General features: G+C 36.6%; 1 protein-coding gene across 2 annotated transcripts in view; it reads left to right on the top strand.

Annotated features, from left to right (window-relative positions):
• LOC145673783 (adenylate cyclase type 2-like) overlaps positions 1 to 27,147 on the top strand; it is a 1,485,668-nt gene that overhangs the window by 854,050 nt on the left and 604,471 nt on the right. For both annotated transcript variants that reach the window (XM_081743538.1, XM_081743539.1), the window contains exon 14: positions 5,165 to 5,423. In XM_081743538.1, the coding sequence (XP_081599664.1) occupies positions 5,165 to 5,423 (259 nt within the window). The remainder of the gene's footprint in view (positions 1 to 5,164; positions 5,424 to 27,147) is intronic.

Below are 27,147 nucleotides of genomic sequence, written 5' to 3' on the forward strand. Positions count from 1 at the left end.
ACTGGAAACACAATAACACAAACAACCATGAAATAAAAGCGTATGTACGCAGTTTGTTGAAATTGATATTATAGCACACTGAGTTATTCAGATTGAAAACAAGAAAAGCTAAGTTATAAACTGAGAAATTCATATGGAATTTATATGACATCTTTTCAGTTGTTACTGAATGGTGGTTCATTCTAGACGTATTTGTTTTATTGTTTTTGGCAGATATGCACATTCTAATATTGTAGTTAACTACCTATTGTTAATGAGCTAGAAGTGTTTCCCTCGGAGCAAAAGATATTTTAAGAAAAATCTTATGGGAAATCATATCTCAAACACTCCGCTATCTTTTGACAAGCCGACACGTGCCAATTGAGATGGTTAGTTTTATCCTTGAGAATTTTCCGGAATTATTAAAGCTCCCCAATGATGAGAGGAGTTGATATAGCTAATGGTTTTACCAAAACATACAGGGTAAACAAATATGTACAACAATTTCCTGAATTCCTGTACGTGCTTTTTCTTATTCACACCTTCTTTCACCACCCCTTTAAGAGGGTAATGTTCTGGCCATTGACCTCCAAGAACAAATCGTGCGAATCTATGCTTCTTTGTGTCCAGTCACAAATACAGAACATCTGTCTCTCATATGGGAATTCGAAAGAGTTAAGAAAAATAACCAAACTGTATTTTGCGCGGCCAACATACTGAGGTAAATTTATCATTATCAACATAGGGTAAACATTGCTTCAGTGTGGCCAACTTCCAAGATAGACAGGTGGCCAACTTATAGAGTAGTAAGTAACGAATGTCTTATGGGAAAATGCAGGTTCAAGACGAACTAGGCCAAGATAAGCAGGTGGCCAACTTAGAGAGGTGTCCAAGTTGACAGGTTTCACTGTACTTTTGAGTGACAATAAGAGAAAAAAAAGTAAGGTGATCACGAAAAAGAAAGAGTTCGAAATTTCAATGAATTTACACCTTTCATGGACGCACATGCAGAAAAAGTGGTCGTCGTTTATCTCTCCGACTCTCCGTCAATTTGTTCTGACGTAGGTATGTTCAGTTACCTAGAGACCATGCTGTTCAAGGGATCGATACCGACTTTTAAAAGTAAGATATTTGAAGGATTTTCTGGACATTGCAAATTTACTTCCTGGCCCTAAAAGTAAAGATATTACTAAAGGGCGAAAATAAAAATTAGCAAATTTCTAGAGAACGCCTCTTACGATTTTATTCATATTTTATAGATCAGCATACATTAACATCTCTATACTGTTTTGTAAGTTACTTCTCTGAGAAATATCTAAAAATATAAGTCAGTTTTCTCGGAAGATTTTCTCAAAAACAATTCCGACGTTTTTGTTCGTATATCATAAATAATGATTCACAAAAAAACATGACAATATGATTTAACACATTTGTCCTGATAAGATCCACAGGTGCTAGTTTAGTGTTCGTCCTGAGTTTTTAACGGACGAAATTCTTAAGAAGAACTTGAACTGTTTCGTTCGTATTCCAGAAATAAATATTTCGTTAACAACTAGTCAATATGACTCTCCAAGTAATCCACAAAGGAAAGTTTGCTATTATTATCAAAAACGACGCCATCAATTTTGCACGTATTTCATAAATCAATACTGCATTAAGAAGTACTAATATATTGTAATATAGTATATGCCATTTCTCTTCAAAAGGTCAAAAAGAAATAATTTATTCTTTGGAGTGATACTTTGAGACGATTTCCTCAAAAACTATTCAGATACTTTTATTCACATTTCAGAAACAATCCTACAATATTGATTAAGTCATTTCTCATATAAAAATCTACAAGGGATATTTTACTCATAAGTGAGTTTTCTTCGAAATTTCCGAAGACGTCTATTATACAGTGAAACCTCTACTAACGGACACCTCTATAAAGCGGACACCTCCCATAACGGACATATTTTGTAATCCCCAAACACTGTAATAGGAAAAAACATATTGGCAAACCTCTCTAAAGCGGACACTCTCTAGTACCGACATGGACAGTCTTTCTTGTCTTTTATAGGTATTATTTACCTCCGTAGTACGGACACTTTCTCTAGAAACAAGTTGACACCAAGGAAGAACATGTGGCTGTGACAACATTTTGCCTCCTCAATTATCTATTCAGCAACCCAGAGGAGGGGTCTCTGTTTCACAACAACCTTATATTCTTTCCTTGCATTCCACTCCCACCCAATCTGCTTCAGAAACAAAAGAAATTGACAGTTGCCCACTGTTCGGAATGACACATCACTCTACTGTCCCGCTGGAATCTCTAACCAAACAGAAGACAAGTTTGGTATGTTTGACCACGGGTACGCATATTGTCTTTTTTTTTAAAAAAAAAAAAGTCATTGCTGGACTGGAATTAACTCATAAATTAAACCAACACCGAAAAATATTATAGTAAGTAGTAATAAGTGTAAAGTGCAGAGAACAATAACATCTTATTCCCATTTTGTGCCTCGAATTGAATGGCGCAAGATAATGCAGGTACAGTAACATTTTGGTAATATTCATAAATACGCGATTCATGCAAAAAAAAATCTAATTGCATATTACCTTGTTTATTAATTTACGTAAGAAAATATTGAAACCTCTTTTTAGACGGACACCTCTCTATAGCGGACAATTTTTGATTCCCCACGGCTGTCTGCTTTAGAGAGGTTTCACTGTAATTCTGTTCATATTTCATAAATCAATGTTTCAGTAATAACACCAGCATGATTTAATGTAATTTAAGGAATGAATCAAAAAGATATAATGCGGTGATTCATAATATTTTTAGATTGTGACGTAAACATATGAAGTGTTCCAAGTAGTAAGAGAGAACTTAACATCGGGCATTTTCTTTACTTTAAAGCGACGACAATAAGGATTCTCAACGTAACATTTTCAAAAGATTTTTCTCGCGGAACTGTTCCAATAGGCTTTCTGCTTCCAATTATCAGATTAATTTATTAGAGGATGAAAGATTAAAAAATGCGATATTTTTCGAAAAGGCTTTTAACAGTGTATGAGGTATTCTGGTGAAAAATGTTCATGTTTCAGTGTTCATGTGTTACTACACATACAGGAAAAAAATGGCTGTGCCAATTCAACACAATGACTCAGTGCTACCTGAGTTAGTCAAATATTGGCACAAGTATAGCGCTACTTCACATATCGGAGTAAAGTGTTAAAATTGTAGTAACTAAATCAACTACCTTACGTGATGAGGCGTCATTTCGGTAAAACACTATTGATTTGGTTTTATATACAGTTACCAAATAACTACTCTTACAAACATTCCTTTTCTATTTTAATAAATGGACATGACTCCAACGAGGGATGTGTCCAAACGAGCCACGTAAATTGTTCATAAGTAGTTATAATAATTATACTTGGCCAAAGAACCATAATGCACATAGGAACAATAGATGGCAGAACTTTTACTCTTGTAAATGTCGTCAGGGAACTCATACGCTATTCTCGTAAAGGATTACAAGAAATATCATATGCTGTTGGTTAATTGGTGCCAAATATACTGCATAAAGCTTTGTTCATAACAGAAAGTAACAACTAATACAAATAGTACAATAATTCTCACTATGAGCTACTAGAAATTTATTGTATACAAGGATCATCATGGTGATAAAATAACACGCTAACGGTGAAAGCCAAATTGAGTTGTTTTAACACTACCACTTCTTGCAGCTAAATCTTACAGTTTATCATATCATACCGTTTATTATAAAAGTTATTTTTATTGTTATTATTATTATTAGTATTATTGCTGTTATTTTAAGCGTTAAGCAAGTATTGTTTTATAATAAAAACTATATTTCAAACTTTTTTTAAAAAAAAAATCGGATTTGAAAATTTCAACTCAAGAGTAATATGAACAACAATCGTAAAATGAATACCTTCCCTCATTTTAAAAGTTGTAGTATTTAAATGTCTCACACCATGACATTTTTCTTCTGACACCATGACATCTTTAAAACTGTTGTTTATTTGACTACCGATTGTCTTCGGTCTTAAATTTATTGTGTACAGTAATACGATATAAGTCATGAGATGTCTATTTGTGAAGAGTAGAAGTCTATAACTTAAATTCTGACAGTTCTTTCAATGTATGAATCGTTATTAATGTTTTTTACAGTTTGCAATTTATTGATTTATTTAAAAAGGTCAGAGTATAATGAATCTGAGAAACAGAAAGAGGAGATATGGGATTCCCACTGTATAAGATAATGAAATTGTTTGAATTGTAGAAGCACTTAAAATACGGAGTGTTAAAATTCTTAGTATTATGCGAATTTTGAAGTGAGCAACATTGTTTACGTTGGTTTTCTGAAGGATTTTAGTTCTTCCCGGTCTCACTCATTATTCCACTAATTATTTCTTTATCACCTGACTTTAATTAGCGTGTCTTCTTTAGCACGAAAACGGGAAACATTGAAAATGTGACTTTTTATAAATATTGAGTAATATAGCAATACTTAATTTTCGCAGTAGCCAGTAGTGGAAGTAATATCTACGGCTTCCTACTACAGCTACCACGCTAACAAATATTTCGGTAATGGGGAAGATATTATTCGTATAACATATAATCGAATAATTTTAACAGTACTATTCTGAAACGTAGATATTTAGATAGAGACCATAACAGTACGTAAGTAATATCTTAAAACCTGTTGAAGTTTGTAAGAGGTCTAATAATTTCCGAGTCAATGGTCTTTCCATCGTTGTCGGCAGATTATTAACTTTGGAAGGACGCATTTACCTCAAATGGATATTAGAACTCTTTTCTTCTTAGCACTTCTTTGCTCTTCTGCACGACAGCCATCTGTATGGTAGCTAGATTTCAGCATTTGATAATAAATAGATATTCTATAAATTTAGCATATTTGTTTTTATTTCTTGTAGGAGTTCTTTATATATATAATTTTTTTCCAATGATTTCTACAGCTTATTTTTATTTTCAAAAATTCCTATAAAATGATTAATGTACATAACATTGTAGGTTAGATTTTTTATTCATATAATTTTAGTAGAATTAAGTAAATATATATATTTTTTTTTAATTTAAGAAGTTGACATGAGATATCGACTCGACAGATATAACAAAACTAATGCATATTTTGTTCATATTTTCCAATAGTTACCACAAGACACTCTGGATATCCTTCGGAATTACATTATGTGTACTAATTATTTCGATTCCGATCACCTGGTCAAATTACATATGGAATCGAGTAAGGGACCCTCATGAAGAGCAGGATTTTATCCCAGAACCAAGGAACAAGACAATACTTCTCTTCTACAACATTTCCAAATACATTGTGAACAATCTCGGGTGTCGTACATTTCTCTACATTGTTATCATTGCTGCCCTTGCAACGTGTGGTATGGTTGATCTCGTAAGTACGTCTTTCTTCACGCTTAAGTTTTGCAAACATACTATATCTATTAACCTCTCATGATGTAATTTTAAAAATATGAATAATAACATCATTTTAGAATGTAATTATTCTCGGACAATCAGCTAGGTGAATTCTGCGTTGTTCAACGCTTTTGTCTTCAGGGTAATGTACGAGAGACCAAAAAATAATCCTCTATTATATACGTACTGACAAAAAGGGGGCGAAAATTGATTAGTCAATGGCAACGCCCAATCAGTGTCAGTCTAAGTCCTCAATTCTAATGTAAGAAAGCTTCAGTCCTTATTTCAACATTGTTTTGATTTAATTGTAGTCACTTTTCTTACAGTCCACGTAATCTTACCGAATTTCATATCTTCTCTAGTCTATATAACGTAAGAAAAATTCTTTAACATCAACTATTCTATGATTCAGTATGTCAAAAATTTTTCATCAAGGATACAAATAATGTTTATAAATCGATATATAAATCATATTTATGGTAAATTGATATTTATTTCTGTTTCAATGAATAGTGTTCTTAATCCTGCACTTGGCAAATCCAGAATGGAAAAATTCTCATCCGTATAACTGCAACTAACCATCCTTCATCGAATGCTGTCACAAAATACATTTCATAAGCTCTTTAAAGTTGTTCGAACAGTGAAAAGTTATCTCAGTTGGCGATAGTTGTAAAAAGCAGATCACTACAGAAAAGATCCATTTTACACTATTCAAATTACGCAAAAGTTTGAGAAAATTTACCTTTCATATATACACACAAAAATATATTTCAAATTGTATATGCTCAATATACATATTTCAAATTATAGACTAGAGATATTTCATTTTCCTTTACTCTACATCAATGCAGTTCACAGAATTGGAAGAGTATTTTCAATGGTCTTCAATTATACAAAATGAGTTTTGTATGTCGGTAATACTGGGTGTCCGGAAAGTCACGCAAACCGGATTTTGCGGCGTTATGATTTTCGTCATATAATTGTGTAACCAATGACACTGAAACGAAGTCCTGTCCGTATAAACATATTTTAGATATGAATCATGATGTGGTGGTACGGTATTGGTTCGCCGTTGAATAGACATAATTCTAAGATATAATGTTTTGTACACTCCGAGAGAAGAGGGAAAAGAAAAGGGAGAACAGATACAAATGTGGAATTTTTAAACTTAGTAAGAAAAGAACCTAATATTATAAAATGCCGTTACCAGAAATCCAACAGTAATATAAAAATAAAGTTTGTTTTCATATTTTTTTCAGAACTATTCGAATATATAGAGGATGTTTGAAACATTCATTAAGTCACTTTCAAAAATGATACCACACGCAATTTCCAGTAGAACTATAGATCTCACAGACACATCTAAGATAATGTCAAAAGTTTAACACACATCCTTTTTTTTCGCGTGGTTCGGTTGTAAACTTGGTAGTGTTCATTGGACGTACTGATGCAAACTACATTCTAATAAGGCCAGCAGGTAGCGTAGGTCATATCTTCCATTCCAGACTACTAATGCAAAGTGAACAAAAATGAAGAAAGAAACGAAAAGAGAAAGAAAGAAAGATAAAATTGAATGAGTGTTATTTTACTGCTAATTTTTTATCAGAAATATCCTATATTAAAAGTCCAAACCGCATCATAATGAAAAGTTACAAATGTTCAAATAGAAAATTGGATGTTCCTTATAGATGTAGCAGACCTTGCATATTTCAAATTTTAATGTGAATAAATCACATTGAATTATAGGATCGAAACAAATTTGTGTCGAACTAGTATAAATAAAATTTTGTTTTCAAATAACCAGAGAGGTTGCCACTTTCTAGTCTTTTCCGAAGATTTATCTGTTCCGAACATCCAGCATCACTTTCATCTCTTGCGAATATAACGTTGTGATTTGCACAGATAGAATAAACACGCTAGAACTCAAACGGATCATAGTGTCAATCGGATGATGCTGGCTAACTTATGGATCACCACTGGGTCGAGGATTCAAACCCCTAGTGACCCGGTAATTCGACCGAGACTCGGTAATCCAGATGATAAAAAAGGTATTTTGCTTATTCCGATGCATTTAAACAGTATTTCTTTCAGAGATGACCAGGATTAGAGATGTTATCCCTAGAGCACGAAAACCTCGATGCTGATGTTGCCAGTTAATTACATTCTCCAGATCAGGTCTATTGGTCTCTTGCTCCGTTTTAACTTCGGAGCACGCACACGCAAATGAAGTGCGTGTGTACGTGAGAGAGAGAGGAGAGAACTGAAAGATACAATGACAGGATAGGGAAACGCCAAGAAAGAGAGACAGAGGGACGAATATAAATAGGAAACATACTTATCAATACAGTGTATGGTGAAGAATGTACACAGTTGTTTATTCGAATTTTCGCCAGTGATGCTTTGTAAGTTCTTTAACAGAAGATAAATCTATGTTTGCAGCCAGTATTTTATGCAAAAAAGTTATACTACATGACGGGGAATCGAACCTAGATTTTCCAGTTGGAAGTCTGGTACTTTATCACTACACCACCGATTGCTTTACCCAAAGTTTCTAAAACAAATGTTGTAATATTTCTTTCTGAGAACGATAACACCAAAAAGTGTTTACTGCAGATCAATGAAGTGTTTCGAAGTTCCTGTTAAATCCCTTGCCCTTTCCCAACCGCATTCGTAAATGGTCTCTATCATGATGAATGTGATTGTTTCTACATTTTTAAGCGTTACATGTCGAATATGAGAAATCAATTCTTCACTATCACTTTGTAAAAATTGCAACTTTGTCGTGAACAGTATTCGAACCTATGCTGGATAGATTTATTAAACGTAACTCCATTACGTTACCGCTACACTTTCAGTTTTATTATTTCCTTATATAAATTACAGGCTGAGAACACAACCACGGGAGCGAAAAATAATTAAGTACAAAAAGGGGCTGAAACCTGTTTACTATATTACATAATAACACATATACTATACATCACAAAAGAATATTATATGACATTAAAAGAACATTTGCTATTCTGAAAGAGAGGGATGTGCGTTATTTCAAAACCACTTCCAAAAACCGGCTAAAAAGTGCCGGTCCCGGTCGGGGGTATATAACTTTCGACGTGTACGTTTCAAAAATTCAAAATACGTGTGTGCATCTAACAAGGTTGTGGAGCGCTGAAAATATACGAGAGTGCTGGCAACAAGAAACAGCACCGCTTGATGTTTTGTGGGGGGATAAAAATGAAAATCAGGGAATAAGATGAATTGCACCGTAAAGTGTGAAAGCGGGCGACGGGTAATGCGTCCCAACACCTCTTGCATGGTGTGCCAAATTGATTGCGAGCCGACAGAGTGTGTATATCGATGGCCTAATCTGTCCTCTTGCTGGCAGTGCTCGCACAAGGCATCTGACGCTCGTTGAATCTCATAGAGACGCGCCCGTGTCGGGAGAAGTTGATGTACTACCTGAAACCACAAAACCTGTATGTACTCAGGTATGACAGGGTTCGAGATATTAGTCCACACCTGCGGCCAATCTGCGTGTGGCTACATCTGAAGTACTCGTAAATTAATGTTAGAGAAAGAGTGCGCGGTGAGTGTCCTATATAACGAGCGCGCATTGTGTTGTTGAGGGTGGAGAACCATCCCGGAATAATTCCATTATCGGATAAACGTTTTGATATAAGCCGGGCACGGATTAAAGAATTGAATATAAGGAGGGTTTTGCGGTTGATTATAATCCTTCCAAAAACAACTTACCCAATGATTAGTGATAGAGCTAAGTGATGAAAGCGCTGCATAAGTGTCAGCCATAAACAACGTTTGGCATTTGATACGAATATTGACTAAGCCCAACCCGTCAGCGGAACGAGGCAAATAAAGGGCTTCACGGGGAATACGAAAATAGAAACATCGCCAAATATGCCAAAGGAATAAGGATTCAAATCTTTTGGCATAAATTTCTGGGAAAGGAAAAACACGCGCTCTGTACCACAGTTTAGACACAACAAAAATATTGATAAAATGAATACGGTGAAGTAAATGGAGCCTACGGAAGCGCTGTGAATAGAACATCTTACGAATTTGCGTTAAAAGGGGAGCCAATACATCATCATAGTTGGGAGTTGGGTTAGACGTGAAGGGGATGCCTAAAATAGTGAGTGAAGTGACATGCGGTAAGGCAGCAGTACCGAAGGATCCTCTGGGAGCTGGAAACCATTAAAAGACATCACCTGTGTTTTGTTGTCGTTATACTGCAAACCCGAGCTTCGGGAAAAACGGGTCAGGACAGGAAACACGCCCTGTAGTGAGAGAGGATGAACTCCTGTTATGGTCAAATCGTCAGCATACCCAAAAATGTTTTGACTGCGGAACAGGGAGGGTCCATTCGAAGACAACATGGCCAAACGATGGAGAAGCAGGTCTAAAACCAAAGCAAAAAGAACGGTGCTAAGACAACACCCTGGCGCAGTCTGTGTCGTAAAGAGATGTTTGGGGATAGATGTCCATTTATTTGCAAGCGGAACTTAGCTTGAGCATATAGATTATGAACCACCTGGCGAAAAAAAGTGAGAAAACCCCAAGATTCAAGCGTCAGATGGAGAAACTGATGGTCTACTGAATCATAAGCTTTCTCTAAATCCACTGCGAATGCGCCAGCGGGAACATTGCGAAGGTGATAACACGCAAATAGATCTCGCAGGGAGCGAAGCGTGTATTGGATGTTATGCGAGTCATGTAGCGCAGCTTGATACGGGCTAATGTATTTCCGAACAATAGTACGTAGTCTGGCAGCAAGAACTTTTGTAAATAATTTAAGATCCACTGGTAATAAGGACAGCGGCCTATAATCGGTCACGACTCGCGCAGTTGAGGACTTTGGTAGGAGGACCACAATAGCTGAGTTGTGAGAAAAAGGGTCCCCAGATAACCATCCGTTAAACAGGGAAACTAGTGTACGGCTAAGAAAGGACCAGTAACGCTTATAAAAAGCAAAGCTTAGACCGTCAATCCCAGGAGAGCTACGGCCTTTGGTTCCTCGTAGAACAGAAAAAAATTTCATCCTCAGTGATAGGACGTATTAAGGCTTGAGAGTCAGTCTCTGTCAACTTGTAAGGGAGAGCAGACAAGAATTCCGGGGCGTTAGAGAGATCCATAGGCTGCACACTCGTAAAAGCTGTGTAATACCTTGTGAATTCTTGGAGTATTTGTATCGAGGCAGAAACTATCATTCCGCCCGCCCTTGTTACGGAGTCAATGTACGTAGCTTTCCGCTTCCGAAACAGAAGATCAATTTGGTATATGGAGGCAGTTTCGTTCGGGAAACCATGACAAAAATCTTCCGAAAAATATGCTTGTATTGATGCATGTGAATCTAGTTGACGCAACCTGCTCTTAAGTTCCTGAATTTGGATCATGTTGGCCAAGGTCGGGGGAACGTCCATAATGCGCTGAGTGCGCGATAGAAAAATTCTGAGAGCGTACGTTCCTGTTGTTGTGCCAATTTACCGCGCCATTGAAAAAAACTGCGAATTTTATGTTTACCGTATACTTGCCACCATGTATCAACATTGGCGAAATGTCGTTGCATCTTACACCAATACTCAAAGCGCGTCGTAAATTCGTCAATCAGGTCCTCACGAGACAAAAGCAATTGTTAATCTTCCAATACGATGGACCGCGTTCAGCGGGTAGAGAAAAAGGAACCTTAAAAGCTACTTCAAACGCAGCATGATTTGACAAAGAGGGCAAGAGGGCTAAAACGTGAAGCACTGCCTTGCATAAAGAATCTGTGACATAAACCCTATCTAGGCGGCTCTGAGTTGACAAATAGCGATATGTCATCACATACGGAGAGTTAGAAACAAAAAGAGCATCATTTAGCTTCATGGCACGCACAAGCTCAACTAGTGATGGGCAGGGAAGTGAGGGGGTGAGAGAGTCTCTAGGATCTATCACCGCGTTAAAGTCGCCCAGCATTATACATTGATCGACACCAGGAGGAATCATAGATGGTATAGTCGTTGCAAAATCTCATCCTTCTCTCTAATTTTAAGAAATCCAGAATAAGCATACAACTGGGTAATACATATGCCTGAAATATAACATCTAATTGCTCTACCATCAGGTGAGAGCATGACACGATTATAAACTAAACCTTTTCTTACAAGTATCGCGACTCCTGTGCTGTTTTGACAATTAATAATAGCGTTATAATCGGGGAGAAAATCGAAGAATGAAACGTCAATTCAGTGAGACAACATACATCATGACGGCGGCGCTATACAAACAGCTTTAACGCCGTTAAATTTTGTGCAGAGCTAACCCTATTAATATTAAGAGTTAGAAGGGTGAAGGCATTTAACATGGGCATGCTCTGAGGCACTATGAAAAAACAAACATTACAGTACTTACTTGAAAAATCCGTAGAAATATTGGTAGAAAAGACCACAGCAAAACTATCATTCCGGCGCACTTGCAAATAACTAACGAGGAAAAATAAAAAAACACGCATAACATGCGAATATGAAATCGACACAGAAACACCGTTGTTGTCGTATCATGAAAAGAAGGCAAACTAACAATACTCACTATAATTCAGAGTCAGATGTGGAACGGCATTGCGGGGGCGGGTCACGAGAACTGGACTGTTTTGATTGTGGTGGAACACACTGGGAAGTAGGTTGTTCATTCTGTTTATTTGATGACCTTGAAACTCTGCGACGTTTTTGTTGTGAGAGAGAATCAGACTCCTCGGAAATAGCACTCTGTGAGAAGGTAGGAAGAATAAAAGCTTCATTTCCACTTGTCATAGACTCTGCCGAGATTGTTGTAATATTCTGATTTGAAAATTGCACTGACATCTTCGAAACTTCTAATAGCCTATCGGTAGGTTCCTTCGGGGGCGCAAGGAGTGTGGACCCTTCCATCTCGGGCTGCAATGGTTTGTATGACGTAGGATCATCTGATCGGTGAGGTAGCTCAGGAAAATCATCATCATCAAGGATAGGGTTAACCTGCGCGGGGCCGGACGAGAGGTCCGAGGTAGCCCCCGCCAAGCGATCCACAAATCCTGAGGGAGGAGCAGGACGCAGCACTTTCCCAATTTCTGTCATCTGAACAAATACAGTGTTAGGTTTCACACCCTGTGCAACCGGTTTTTCTTGACTGGGCAGCTAGATACGGTGTGGGAGAAACTCTGGCAAAAAAAAAAAAAACAGGTGATAGGTTGTCCCTCATACGAGACGCTCACTTTATAGCCCTGTACGATTACACGGGAAGGGATGTGTTTCGTCAGTTCCATGTGTATGATTCTAATACCACAGTCGATTCCAGTAGGAAATGGGCGGTCCAATATTGCGTTTCTACTCGGTGAACGGTACCATAGGCCCGAAAATGGTCCTCTAACACTGTTAGAGCACTTCAAGTGGAAAATCATAAACACGAAACATTTTCACTGGGTCTTCAGCTGGTACAATGCGCAAGAGGCTTGTGTTACCGTGAGCATGCTTAAAGGGCACTGTGTCCGGAACTGTCGAGGAAAACTGATCATAAGCCGTAATAGATTTAAATTTGATACAAATACTATAAGACTCTTCGTGGAGCTGTAATGCACAAATTTTCTCAAAAATACCTGGAAAATTATCAGTTAACCATTGGTAGACAAGTTTGAATGGGGTCGAGAAATCCGGTATCGCTTATCAAAAATAAGCTTGTATTGCAATTCTTTCTTATATGGCATCGCACTAGAACAATAACCCAACTTAAACGAACTTCACTGTAGTAGAATAACACCAATCAGCCTAAATAGGCCTCAACTAACATCGATGAACAGTTCACAACAGGTGTGGATAAAGCAAATATTCACTTCCGGCTCTGCTGCGATCTGCACCGCTCGAAGGCTCGAGCGAAACTGTACTATCATGCCACCTGGAACTTACTTTAGTCTTGCTCATTGGAACGATCAAGCTTCTTCCCGGCATCTAAGAGCACTACGAAATTCATTTATTCGAGGACCTAGGGAGAAATTAGTGCCTACTAATAAAGGAAATCACATTCATTCCAGGAAAAAATACAGAAATAAAAACACATTATGCAGTATTTTCGCCGTGCAAATTCAAAAGTACGCGAATAATAATAATAATAATAATAATAATAATAATAATAATAATAATAATAATAATAATAATAATAATAATAATAATAACCTGAATTATAAAATTGAAAGTGACTTATAGTCTGTTTAACTACTCACCGATCTCGATCAAATATTCAACATTGCCAATGTTCGGACCTGGGAGTATTTTTATTTATTCGTTTTGATGGTGTTACTTAGGGGAGGGGGAGATGGAAAAATATAAAAAACAAAGAAAACTTAATAAGTCTTGAATGAAACGGCCAATCTGGATGACGTTTTCAACATAGATTACGTTTGTGCATGGAATGCTATTAATCATTTCACTTCGATTGTGAAATGTAGAGAAGGGAAGCACGGGCAGATATACAAAAATCAATGTAAATAAAAATAGAAGTGACTATGTTATGAGTTAATTAGTCTTGAACTGCCGGACAGATCTGCATCAAATTTTCAACATGAATGAAGTTCCAGCCTCGAGTGGTTTTCATCATATCACCTTGACGGTAAAACTTAGGGGGTGGGAGTGGAGAGGAAAAATATATAAAAATAAATAAAACTTAATAACTCTTGAACCACGCGACCTATCTCGGTCAAATTTTTATCATAGATTAGTTTCGGGCTTCATACGGTTATTATTATTTCACTTTAGCGCTAGAACTTACAAGGAGAAGGCATGCTTTGGTAAGTGAACTTTGAGGCCATTTTTTGCGAGGTGGTAGTGCACATTTAAAGAGTTAATACTACAAACTGGGAGAGCGCAATGGGAAAAAATAAGGGAGAAAAACTTTCTTCAAAAGTGTTCTACTCGCCAGATATACTGTTCGACACGCAAATTTATCAAGTGACGGCGTTGCAAAGTGAGTAAGTGTGCAACTCATATGCAAAGGGTCTCGGGTTCGCTTCTCGTTCAAGTCAGTTCTTGTTTTGTTTTTTGCTTAAACTAATAAAGTAATCATTTGTAACTATAAATAAAATATTAATTTCCATATGTTTATAATGAATAAAACAATAGAAATTTTAAAATCAGTTGTAAAATCTTTTAATGTTCCATGTGAACTAGCAAGAAAATTTAATCTATTCCGTTAATATACTGCTATTGCGAGTTGTATTATGGTTACGACAGTCAACGCTGCCAATTTCTCTGTAAATTTGGGGGGTGGCATTCAAACAAAATACATACCACAATACATGTAACAATAAAAAATACATATGAAAGTAATTTTCATAAAAGTACATGGGGCCCACATGAGTTTGGTGGGACGGGCCTCCCATGATCGGCGCCCTTAATGACAGTCGTTGTGTAATAAATATTCTTGACGCTTCGTGTCTACATCTGTTGATAGTGTGCGATCTACAAAGGTGTTGAGGGGGGGAATCCCCTTTGCTAATGCTGGATGTTGCTATAACCAAAGCAGATTTCCTCCTCATTCCCCTTGTAATTCTCACACTGTCAACAGATGTAGACACGAAGCGTCAAAAACATTTTTGTCACAACGACTGCAGTAACAATAATATTTACCCAAGAGATTAAATTTTGTTCCTAGTTAACATGGAACATCTGAAGAATTTACAAGTGATTGAAAATTTCTAGTGTTTTATTCATTAGAAACATACGGTGATTTAATATTTTACTTATAGTTGTTACAAATGACTACTTTATTGGTTGAAGCAAAAACAAGAAAAAGGTAGACTCGAACGAGAATCGAACCCGGGACCTTTAGCACTTGAGTCGCTGATTGTTTTTTTATTTTCCATTTGCAGAAGAGTTACATGAAGCTAAAACATCAAGCTAAAACAGCTTAGGACAGATATTCAGTACATAGTATACGTAAATAATTTGAAAAATATTTGTGAGCTACATTTACAGAAAATTGTTTACAAGCAGTTTTAAGAAAGAGCACATAGGCATATTGATTTCCACACGGATATGTGTCCATAAGATAAAAAATCGTTTGACCAAGTAACCATGTGACGCTATTCTTTTTCGTGATTGGAAAAACTTATAGTCTGGGAAGAAAGCATAATTATGATCAAACGTATGTGCAGGTTCTCGACAAATCACACTTAACAGGCGTTGTAATTTAGTCCAGATAGAAGAAGAGTGAACACACAACGTCAATCTTTTGTTCTAGCGTGTCTTCCTGATTACAGTGTTGACACATATCCGTAGGATGTACACTAATACGTTTTAACTTAACCTGAGTAAGTACGAGCTCATTCAGTATCGTATACCAGACACTCACGACCGCTGATGTCAACGTAGGGTTATGAATATTGTACCATATTCTGGACCAACTTTTTGTTGGAATTTTCATTTGGATACGCGGAATGATATTATTGCAAAGAGGGGCGTGGAAGTGTGTGGACAGAAAGCGGATATGGGAGTAGTTTGTAGGATCAGATAAAAGAACATAGCACCAACCTTGCATGCGGTGTTGTATATACACCGGCGCCTGTTTGAGTGACATCATATTAGGAGGATTAGGTGCAGGGAGGGAAGAGATCCAACAAGAAATCCATTGGTAGGTGATTTGGTCAGTAACTTGAAATTGTTTATAATTATCAGCTATAAAGAATGCAGTACATTTAGGTCTGACTGATATTAGGTTCAAGTCCCCACGGTGAACGGGTAAGGTAACAGTGTCACTCTTGACACGAAAATAATGCCCTGCTCACAGAAACCAACCAATAAGGGAATTTATTTTACGAACATACAAATCAGTAATGAGATATATATGTGAGCGGAGTACTATAATTTAGCACATAAATAACAATTGATATACCAAATAAGTTGTATTAGGTTTAAGTTGCGCAATTTGTGATTTAGACTGAGCATTCGTAATTTTTGAATGAGAGGATCCCAAATATGTTCATACCGTAAACTGTCCGAATTACAAAATGTTATGCCCAGGATTTTCAGTTTCGTAACCAGTTCAATGATGGCAAATGGTAGGGGTATGCCCTCCATAGTCCAAGAATGAAAGGGCAACACTTTCCTTTTTTGTAGATTAAGCATTTCGCCACTAAGAGCACTAAATTGTTGTAATTGGTCAATAATATAGGTAAATTGTTGTAGAGTGGTACAGCTAAGGCTAACGTCGTCTACAAAGGCAGTAACTGATATATTTTGCTGGTCATTCAGATCAGGTTGTATATATGCAGCTAACTTATATAATAAAGGTTCTAGTGCAAGGCCAAACAAAAACATGGAAAGCGGGCTACCCTGACGAACTCCTTTCTGTAATGGAATGGGAGCAGTAGGGAAACTATTGATTTGAAGCTTAGCCGTGGCTGTGCTATAAATGTGAGTGAGAAAGTTAAGGAAAACTTCCGGAAAATTATACGCACGTAGCACAGCAAACAGAAAGGCATGAGATAATCGATAAAATGCATTTTCAAAATCAAGGGATATCAGGCAAGCCGTTTTTTTTTTATCAAACGTAAATTAACTTACAACATCCCGAATCCTGGTCAGCGCATAATAAACATTCATATATTGATTCAGAGCAGCCTGAAATGGACTAATTTTGTCTTGAAATATTGATTTGAGTCGTCGCAGTAGAACTTTATTAAGCAATTTGAGATCGGTGTTGAGCAAGGTAATTGGTTAATATTGTGTGACACTGTTGGCATCAGAAGACTTAGGAATAAAGATAACATGACCATCATTTTGAAGGAAGTGCGGAGTAACATAGAGTTCATTATATAATTTTACCATCTCCACGCCCATGATATCCCAATACTGTTGGTAGAGTGCGTACGGCAAACCGTCACTCCCGGGACATGAGGTAGGATTACATTGCTTAAGTGTGTGAAGTACGTATTTCCGCTTCTGTTAGTGGTGCAGTTAATGTCTGATTATCAGACGCCGATAGTTGTGGGAGCAACATATTTAAATAATCTTGATACCCGTGGGGAGGGTCCGTAAGGGCACCATATAACGTTTTATAATGGTCAAAAAAAAATTTGAATGTCAGGAAGGGCCGTAAGTTTGGTATTATTATGATTCAGGGTGCCAATCACCTTCCCAACACGACGTTTATGTTGTGCCATATAGTGATAAAATGTAATGTGTTCATCGGGCAGACAGTCTCCGTCTGGCAGGGTATGAGCATATTTGCGTACATCATTAGCATGAAGTTGTTTTATCCATGACTTCGTGTTGTGAATTGCAATCATATTTTGCGGGGAGCTCGGCAGGATCCAAAGTTCATGAAGCGCTCTGTAAAGATACGCTAGGGTTTCATGCTGTTCTCGTTTCTTTTCAGCTCCTTGCCATTTGAAAAAACTTCTTATTTTAGGCTTCCCATATTTGACCCACCAGCCATTTAGTGTCAGGTAGTAGTGACTTTTTCGGAGCCAGTACGTCCATTTAGTTCTAAATAAACCTTTTGTGTCGGCGTCAGTAAGTAATTGAGTATTCAGTTTCCAAGCCAGTCGTCCACAGGTTGTAGAAACACCTAGCACAAATTTACATGTCCAGATTACTGCGGCATGATCACTAAACGGAACTAATTTCAAATGAATATCAGTGATGGAGAATATTAAATTAGTGGATACCAAAACCCGGTCCAACCGACTGCTCATATAAGAATTTTTAAAAGTGAATTGGAGATCTCGCCAGTGGTGTACCCAGACGTCCTTGAAAGGTATTGACGAAACTAGCTGCTGTAGGGCAGGGAAGGGAATAAACTTCCCACTGGTATCGATTGTTCTAGAGACAGCATTAAAATCACCTGCAAGTAGTATGTTAGTCGCGACATTCGGAAACAATGCTAAGATTTCAGTAGAGTAAAACTGTTCCCGTGCTATTCGATTATTAGTGCCAGAATACGCATAAATATTAATGATAGTAATATTGTCACAAGCAATGCTAATACCCCTGCCAGACGGCAAATAAATAGCATTTGAAACCTCTATACCTCGTTTAGATAATATAGGTGTACCCCGGTGCGCTGGTCCTTCATTTACATATGCAATATATTGGGGTAAAAAGTCAAATTCTGCAAACGCCACTTCTTGTAATAAAATAAAGTCAGTCGATGTTTGGTTGATAAAGCTTCGTAAGAGATTGCGACTAGCATCACTTTGAATTCCATTCAGATTTAATGTAATATACGATCGAACATTTGGCTTACGAACGTCTTGCATTGACACGGATATAGCGCAAAGGAACAGCAGAAACAAAAAGAAAGGAAATGAACTCTCTGGTACGTTTTGTAACAGACGGCACATTTGTAAACAACCTATATAACAGCATATAACAGATGGACAATGTAAATAAAGCTTTGTTATCGCACTCACGTAAATCTTACTTTAGAGTCAAAATTACTACCAGACCGTGAAACTATCAATCTTGAAAGAAAAAAAGAGAGAAGAACTGTTCGGTGTGTTGTTGGTCTCCTGTCTGAAACGTGTAAGATCGCAGAACGATATAAACACGTGGAACATGGTTTCTTGCGAATTCACTGGCTAACATTGTTTCCACCATTTGCTGGAGTGAGGGAAGACACTGCACTAGAAGGACACACGGATAAAGCACTTGTTACGTAATTCCGTTCATTAGATACTCTTGTTTTCCTTTTCTTTGACACGTTTTCACTTTGCACTGGCTGTAACGGAGGCTCTAGTACAACAGGAGGAGTAACAAGTGCTTCTTGGTTAATAGACACTTCAGGCTGTTTACAGTCGGGGGAGAGGTAAGATGTCAGGGTCGTTGCAGTAGTGGGAATCATCTTGGAGGTGGCATGAGGGGCACTGCCCTGTTTACTTTGCTTCTCGGATACAGCTGACTGAAGTGATCCACTTTTGAGGGGCAACTGGGGAAAATTCCTGTCATCCTGTAAACTAGGAGCCGAAGGGGAGGAGGTGCTCTCTAGGATCATTGGTTGGGCAGTAGAAACCGTTGGCAACTGTAAATCGGGTGAAGAAGGGCAATAACTAGGAGATGTATGCATCTTACCACTGAAAAGATCAGTAATCTTAAATTCCGTGGTAGTTGAAGTAGATATCAATTCGGGTTTAACTTTACGTGGACAGGCACTTGCGACGTGGTTAGGGGCCAGACAAATAAAGCAGGTAGGCGCTTGACCTTGATACATGACACTAGCACGACATCCACGAACCACAATTTTAGAGGGAATATGTTTCCCTAAAATCATTTGAACGAGTCTAGTGCCATTATATACTGGAAATGGTAACGTACTGGAACACATTTCCTCCGTAATACGTATCACTTGTCCATAGGGGCGAAGCACTACACTAAGCTCATCATTACTGATTTCCATGGGGAGATCCAATATGCGAAAACGGGTATATTGTATACTTGCATTGGACAACTGTACTTGACTTATTGTGCCATTTTCATGCTCAAAATTCATGGTTTCCGGGTGCTGACGAAGAAAGGTGTCCACGTGATCTTGACATTTAAACTTGATGTATAAACTCTAATTCTCTTTATGAAGTTGAATCGCTGCAATATCCTTAATTTGTAACTGCAATTTGTTAGTTAATCAAGCCTGTATCCTGGCTACACTGGGCCTGATATTACACGTCATCTTGTCAAATGCAAGCGGTACAAAACTATTGTAGAGTGACACAACAACTTATATTCACTAAACAATACTATGCAGAAATCATGATTAGGTACACTGACAGACGCACAAATGAAATTGTATCAAACACAAAGTCCGCCAAGGCGAACGTATAACCTTGTTGCAGCGGAGCTCACATACGAGGTGCACTAAACCGCGTCTCCCAACGAACTGACGTTTTCATTCCACCACGCTGTCACTTGGTAAGCTTTCGCGTCGTACGAAATATGCGTCGAGTTGAAAACTTTAAGATAGGTTTTCTCCGTCATTTTTTCCCATTGCGCTCTCCAAATTTGTAATATTAACTCTTTAAATCTGCTTTATTTACTCGCAAAAATGGCCTCAAAGTTCACTTACCACAGTGTGTCTTCTCCTTGTTAGAGAAGGGGAATGGGAAAGGGAGATATATATAAACATAAAGAAAATTTAGTAAGTCTTGAACCACCGTACCTATCTCGATAAAATTTTCAACCTAGATGAAGTTCGAATCCGAGATGGTTTTCGTCATATCATTTTGATGGTGTAACTAAAGGAAGGGGAAAGATAGCAACATTTAAAAGAGAACGAAAAATGACCGCTATTAGTATCGAATCTATAATTTTTGGAGTCGCTGAGGTAAACAGTGACACATGTGATGCCGTTTAAATCCAAATTCAGCACGCAAATGGAGAAGTAGGAGACATATACAAATGATCAATATAACCAATAGCATTTTCGAATTCATAGTTTTCCGGGTGGCTGAGATGAACAATGACGCTGAAGATGCCGAGCTTCGCAACATATAAAGGGGAGGGGATATATAAAACTCATCGAAAATGGTGATATCAAAGAGTGCTTTAGTAATAGTAAAAAGTGACTGAATAACGGAATATATTACTATTTTTTCTCAATTCAGCGAAGCGGATAATTGATGCTAGTAATAATAATAATAATAATAATAATAATTATTATTATTATTATTATTATTATTATTATTATTTGCGTACTTTTGAACTTGCAATGCGACATTAATCCATAATATGTTTTTATTTCTGTAATTTTTCCTGGATTGTATGTGGTTTCCTTTATTAGTGCCCATTAATTTCTCTCTAGGTCGTCGAATAAATGAATTTCGTTGTGCACATAAGTGCAAATAACCTTACAGGAAGAAGATTGATCGTTCCAAAGAATAAAGCTAAAGTAAGTAATATTTGGCTTCTCGTTCCAGGTGTTATGATAGTGTAGCGGTAACGTAATGGAATTACGATTAATAAAGTTGTCTAGCATAGATTCGAATCCTGTTCACAACAATGTTGCATTTTTTACAGAAATAGTGAAGAATCGATTTCTCATATTCGACATGCAATGCTTAAAAATATGGAAGCGAACACCTTTATTATGATAGAGACAATTTACGAATGTTGTTTGGGAAAGGGCTAGGGACTTACCAGGATATTCGAAACACTTCATTGATCTGAAGTAAACACTTTTCGTGCTATCGTTCTCAGAAAGAAATATTACAGCATTGGTTGAACAAAGTTCGTGTAAAATAATCGGTGGTGTACTGGTAAAGTACCAGACTTCCAAGCGGAAAATCTTTGTTTGATTCCCCGTCAGGTAGAATAACTTTTCGCATAAAATAATGGCTGCAAACAGAGATTTATCTTCTGTTGGAGAACTTACTTATATTCGTCTCTCTCTCTCTCTTTTTTCTTTCTTAACATTTCCCTATCCTGTCGTTGCATCTTTCACTTCCCTCCCCTCTCTCTCACGTACATACACACTTCTTGTGTGTGTGCGTGTTCCGAAGTTAAAACGGAGCAAGAGATAAATAGACCTGGTCTGGAGAATGTAATTAAATCAGTCTGCAGAATGCAACTTCAGCGTCGAGTTTTTCGCTCTCTGGGCATAGCATCTCCAGTCCTGGTCATCTGTGAAAGAAATACTGTTTAAACGCAACGGAATAAGCAAAACAACTTTTTTATCATCTGGATTACCGAGTCTCAGTCGAATTACCGGGTCACTAGAGGTTTGAATCCTCCACCCAGTGGTGGTCCACAAGCTAACCAAAATCATCCGATTGACACTATGATCCATTTGAGCTCTAGCGTGTTCATTCTATCTGTGCAAATAACAACGTTATATTTGCAAGAGATGCTGGATGTATGGAACAGATAGATCATCGGAAAAGACTAGAAAATGGCAACCTCTTTGGTTATTTGAAAACAAAATTTTATTTATACTAGTTCAACACAAATTTGTTTCGGTCCTATAATTCAATGTGATTTATTCACGTTGAAATTTGAAACATGTAAGGTCTGCTACTTGTATAAGGAACATCCAATTTTCCATTTGAACATTTTAACTTTTGATTATGATACGGTTTTGGACTTTTAATAGAGGATATTTCTGATAAAAATTTAGCAGTATAAGAGCACTCATTCAATTTTATCTTTCTTTTTTTCCTTCTATTTTCGTTTCTTTCTTCATTTTTGTTCACTTTGCAATAATAGTCTGGAATGAAAGATATGACCTACGCTACCTACTGACCTTATTATAATGTAGTTTGCATCAGTACGTCCAATGAACACTACCGAATTTACAATCGAACCACGCGGAAACAAAGGATGTGTGTTAAACTTTTGACATTGTCTCAGATGTGTCTGTGAGATCAACAGTTCTACTGGAAATTGCGTTTGCTATCCTTTTTGAAAGTAACTTAGTGAATGTTTCAATCATCCTCTATATATTCGAATAGTCCTGAAAAAATATAAAAACAAACGTTATTTCTATATTACTGTTGGAATTCTGGTAACGGCACTTTATAATGGTAGGTTCTTTTCTTTCTATGTTTAAAATTCCACATTTTTATCTGTTGTCCTTTTCTTTTTCTTCTTCTTCTCTCGCCTTCTCTTTATCTGCCTCATTTCTGAACCTCTGTGTAATATACATCCATTTTTTTTCAATTTTTCATTGCGTGTGTTTCAGTTTCTCCCTAAATCAACTTATGAATCTTGTTTCGTCTCGGTTTTCCTATTTCATTTTATAGATACTAATACATGTGTAGTTTGAAATTAGAATTGCTTTCATGTAGTTAGCTAATTTTAGTATGGGAGAGAAGAAAAGGCGAGAGAGAAAGTGTCCCTTTACCAGACACGATTATGGGATTAGTAGGTGTATATTGGGTGGCCTAGCTGCACGGCGTTAGCTGTCACAATTTTTTTGATGCGGAATTTACAAAACCTGAAAAACGACAAGTCGGAGACAGAATTGGAGTAATTGGAATATGAGTGGATAGGGAAGTTGGAAACATTTCGTTAGGTAAAACCTTTTACTAGAGTCAGTTATTATCAATTTCACATAACCCACATCCTTAATAATGACGGGCCGTAAAATAACTGTTTTGCTCTTTCATGATGTATCATAGCAACATTATTAGGATCGGACGATATTAATAAAAGTGTCTGAGTATTAATTATGCTACACATAAAATGTGAGAAAAAGCAAGAAAACCGAGAATCATAAAGTGAAAGTATTAATGTTCTTATACGTGACAATTTTCAGGTCCTCATTAATTGATAGTGAATGCTTCCAATGGGATACAGTAGATGTTTAAACATTTCCACCTTTTTGATGGACTAAAATTGATATTACTTGATACTTTACGGAAGGTTCAACAGCTGCTATTCTTTATAGCGGTGACAATACTTGTTCTGGAATCGTGCAACGATCTTGTGTTCTTTTCATATTCTTCAAGAAATCCAACACTAAATATTCCGGAGGAGACTTCAGATTGTTCTATGTGGTATGGTCTCCGGTGAAGTTCGGCAACGTGCCAAATGTTTCGTTCGATGAGAGATACTATCCTATAGTGTCGCAAGCAGTAATTTCGCTCGTCAATCTCCTCTAACAAAGATATTTTGTTAATTAATCTCGATACGGAGTAAAAATAATAATGTTCCATAGTGAGGCGCCTAAAATCAGCATACCAAACATCTATTTCCAGAGCGTGAATTTGATGCTCATGTAAAACATGTGGATAGTCAGTTGTAATGTTCTCCTAGCCAGCTGCAGTTTAACCCTAGATTACAAAAGTGGTTTGTACCGAATGTTATTACAAAGACGTAGTCTGACAGACTACCTTGGGTAAAAAAAGAATTTAAAAAGGCATATTATCAGTGAAAACTTGTACTTGCAGAAATAAGTATATTCAATAAGGAGAAAAAGTCTAGCTGAGCATGAACTGTGTATAAGTTATGACAGGTGTTTTAAACATAGTAGAATATTAACATATTCAATCCTATCATTTTTCTAAACATATTGTGAACATTTGAAATTATAAAGAAATGGTTTGTTCGAGCGCCATATTTGTGAAAATTTAAAAATAATAAGAGATGTATGGGTTGTTGTTGGATGTTGTTCGGAGCGCCAAATGTGTAAAAGTTGAAAATTAATTGGGTCTCCGTTCTTCGAACTAAAATGGTTTATGGCTCGATAAAGACTGATTTCACGGTTTGGAAATCCTATCTCCCCGCGGTATCCCAGGGCTTTAGGGAAATACGATCCCCTAAACCGAGAGAGCACACGAAAATTTGTTTTATTCTCATCTGTATTTGTGTATTCACATGCTGCAATGCTGAAAAGGAAGTTTGCTCTAACTTCTAGTTTGTAGGGACGAACTAGACTGATTTTCTCTTTCCACGAAAATTGAATAATAATAATAATAATAATAATAATAATATATAGCTTGCATGGATTATTATAAGTAACCTGACACACATAAACAAACTAATGAAACCAATATCCATAAACAGTCGTAGGTGACATTTATGATTGTTCATCCTTACATAATGAGCTTTTATAATTTTGTACAATACAAAAATTGGTTAATTTATAACCTTACGTTTGAAAATACTTATTTGCGTAGCATTGTATAATAAACGTATAATTAGCATTGATCATCTGATACTTTATAACTAATGATATTCCTAAAATTATGAATTTAAGATTAGTTTGATGGGATCTCAATTTAAAATACCTACGATTTAAGTTGCGTAAAAAATATAACTGGAATAATTAGAATCCGTGGATAAGGTGAAATAAGTTGAAATAAGTCAAAATAAGTTGAAATAAGTCATGACTTTCATTTATGATTTAGTGAGAATTTTTTTTAAATGGAATAATCTAAGAAAACTAAGCAAACCTATGCCTGGCTTCTAATCGTTTCTAATCATAACTGAGATTAGGAGATAATTACAGCAGATATAAAATTTGATATCAACATAACATAAACATTTCATATCAACATATATCATGCATTCTTAATATCAATGCGAGTAATCTTGTTATTTAACCATGCATAATATATACACTCAAATATGGGCGAATACAGAAAAATATCAATTCACAAATATATATATATATATATATATATATATATATATATATATATCGATAAATCATAAATATAGGCATGCATACATACATACACAGAATCCAATTAATACTCAAATATTCATGTTGAATGTAAGGACGTCTCTTAAGAGATTCTCAGATAAATGTGTCTAGTTTTCCTGATTTTTCTTATGTTGCAACAGTAGCATATGCATCTGGCCGTAGGGTGTCGTCATTAGTGTGATCTATGCGCATAGATTTCTGATCACGCTATTGGTTGGAGGATCAGAATAATTCATTAAACGCGGCTTTGCTTAGCCTACTTCATGGTTATTGCCAATACATACTTTTCACGACAGAATATAACATCTGTTCCTTTTTATTGACGGATTCAGTATCTCTAACACAAAAATGACTGATCGTGAGATTATTCGCTTTTTTCTAATTACTAATTAACCTTGCAGCTCTCTACGTCGGATACTTTCATTGAGACATGACTCCAAATTATTTATTAAGCTCCAATTACCATATTGATTGAAATAAATTTAATCAGTTATCAACCCCTATGTAAATGACTTTACAAACATAGTGATTTCATACAATTTAAACAATATACTGATTTCACTTTAAAAAATCAAGCTTTGTTTTTAATTATCTTATATCAAAAGAGTGCCTGTCAATAGCTTAGATGATGCACTTTCACTTCATACAAATTTATATATTTTAATTTGAACATTTAGATTGTCATCTTTTATCAAAAATTGCACAATTCGAGCCAGTAAAAGTTTACCTGTTATTTTATTTACATTTAGTTTATCTATCTTATTCGCAATTATGCGTCATAAATGACAAAAAGAAGAAAATATAGGAATTAATATCTCTTTAATGAGAACGATGCGGTCACTAATATTACATACTATATAAATAAAATTGACAAAGTGTCTCTATAGTTCAATGTATTTTGACTTTAAGGTAAAAATTCTAATCTTCGATAGCTAAAGTTCGAATTATAATGTCTGTTCTCAATGAGATGAAATTATGCTTGCAAGTCTCAACTATTTCCGGCTTTAATTCTTGTACAGAGCGCGTCTTGCATTTTTGTTTAATGCTGAGAATTTCCCTTTTAAAACCAATAAATAATTTAGATGGGTCCCACCTTTCGTTGTCACCACTGCCTTGACCACACTCGTTACCACGGCGCTGACCACTTTCGTTGTTGCCACTGCGCTGACCACACATATACAGAGGTCCTTACGTTTCCTCGTTTCGTGCCTGCCTTGGGTCCTGGGTTCTCTCCCAGGGGCGGCACTCTTTGGTCTGTCCATGTCCATCGAAGGAAGCTCTGTTCCGTCGATCAATCTCTTGAACAACGCACTTTTTTGCACTAAAATTTCAATTATTACACTGCACCAACATGACTTTTTGTGTAGTGAGTGTAGTGTTGCACGGACTAATTATATTAAATGTTTTTATGAAGTGTTCATGGTAATTCAAACTGATTGCTTATTGTTAAGGCTAGTCTAAGTGCTCTCTGAAAGTGTGTAAGCAACGTTTGTTTTCCCGACTCGTTAGTAATTGTAGCGAAATCAGTTCGTTAACGCTCGTTG

The sequence above is a fragment of the Thermobia domestica genome, chromosome 17 (assembly GCF_964235325.1).
Source record: "Thermobia domestica chromosome 17, izTheDome1.hap1.1, whole genome shotgun sequence".
Classification (NCBI taxonomy): Eukaryota; Metazoa; Arthropoda; class Insecta; order Zygentoma; family Lepismatidae; genus Thermobia; species Thermobia domestica.